This window comes from Corvus brachyrhynchos, unplaced genomic scaffold (genome assembly GCF_000691975.1).
Source record: "Corvus brachyrhynchos isolate BGI_N302 unplaced genomic scaffold, ASM69197v1 scaffold150, whole genome shotgun sequence".
Taxonomy (NCBI): Eukaryota; Metazoa; Chordata; class Aves; order Passeriformes; family Corvidae; genus Corvus; species Corvus brachyrhynchos.
This window is the reverse complement of record NW_008236162.1, coordinates 1,804,070-1,805,337: the sequence shown is the minus strand read 5'-3', so window position 1 is coordinate 1,805,337 and position 1,268 is coordinate 1,804,070. Positions and strand designations below refer to the sequence as shown.

The following is a 1,268-nucleotide window of genomic DNA, read 5'->3' as shown; positions in this document are numbered from 1 at the left end:
ATTGCCCAGCGCGCGTGTTGCTGCCCCTGGATCCCTGGAAGTGCCCAAGGCCAGGTTGGACTGGGCTTGGAGCAGCCTGGGACAGTGGGAGGTGCTGGGGTTGGAACTGGATGGGTTTTAAGGCCCCTTCCCACTCAAACCATCCCAGGATTCTGTGGAAAAGCAGCCTCCTTCCCCTGAAGTTTTCCATGGAAAACATCAGCCTCCTTCCCCTGAAGTTTTCCATGGAAAACATCAGCCATCCCTGATGCTGCAAAAGTCACCCCCAAAGCCTCTGCACGACAGGGAACAACTCCAGAGACATCCCAGATTCCCGGCAGAAGCAGGAAAACAGCGAAGGCGACACTGGGATGTGCCGGGAGGTCACACAGGGGACACCCAAGGGGGTGGCAGAGGCCACGGAGCGTCGCTCACCTGCAGAATTCGCTGTCGGACTCGCTGAGGGTCTGGAAGATGCAGGTCCGGGAGGCCTCGCTGCCCCAGGCTCCGGGGAGGAGCAGGCTGAGCTCCCCCAGCCCGGCTGCCAGCAGCTTCATCCTGCCCTGGGGACACAGGGACAGCGAGGGTCACCCCGCTGGCACCCAGCGCTTCCCCCCCAGCACCCCCCAGTTCAGCTCCCAGCCCAAACCAGTTCCAGGCAGAGCATCCCCATCCTTGCCCATCATTTCCTCCTCCAGCTCCGCAACTTTAATCCCGTTTATTCCAGGAATGGGCTGGGTTTCCTCTGCTGGGAAGGCCTGAGCCCCCAGCACGGCCCCACAGCTCAGAGGAGCCTTTTCCACCAGGCTGGGGCTTCGTCCCCCTCCACGTGGCGCCGGGGATGTGCCCACGTGGTGCCACCACGGCGATCCCGGGGACAGCGCGCTCCAAACCCGGCTCCAGGTGGGGACAGTCCCCAACTCCACGGGCTGGCCCTGCTGCTCTCCCCAAAACCATGGAAAATCGGGATCAGGAGTGGACATGGGCTGTCTAAGGCCATCACCAAGGACTCACAACCAGCCAGGACGCCAGGACACGTCCCCGACCCGAGGCAAGGTCCTCTCAGGGGAGCAGCACCTTGACCCAGCCACCCCTCCGGCGCTTTTCCCGCACGGGGACAACTCTGGCCGCCCACTTTGAAGTCACACAAAGCCTCGAGGAGGACGCGGGGACACAAGGTTGGGTCCCCCACCTCCCTGCCAAGCCCAGCGCCAGCCCTCACCTACCGCTGGACCCGGTAGCCACGGGCCACCACGGCCGCCGGCGGAGGGCCACCAGGGGCCGGCCCG

The 1,268-nt window shown here is 64.4% G+C and overlaps 1 protein-coding gene across 1 annotated transcript in view; it reads right to left on the bottom strand.

Moving 5' to 3' along the window:
* Nucleotides 1-773, bottom strand: part of PEBP4 (phosphatidylethanolamine binding protein 4) — a 70,808-nt gene extending 70,035 nt beyond the window's left edge. The window contains exon 1 of the mRNA XM_008632549.2: nucleotides 415-773. Within this exon, the coding sequence (XP_008630771.1) occupies nucleotides 415-536 (122 nt within the window). The 5' untranslated portion in view covers nucleotides 537-773. The remainder of the gene's footprint in view (nucleotides 1-414) is intronic.
* Nucleotides 774-1,268: the final 495 nt, after the last annotated feature.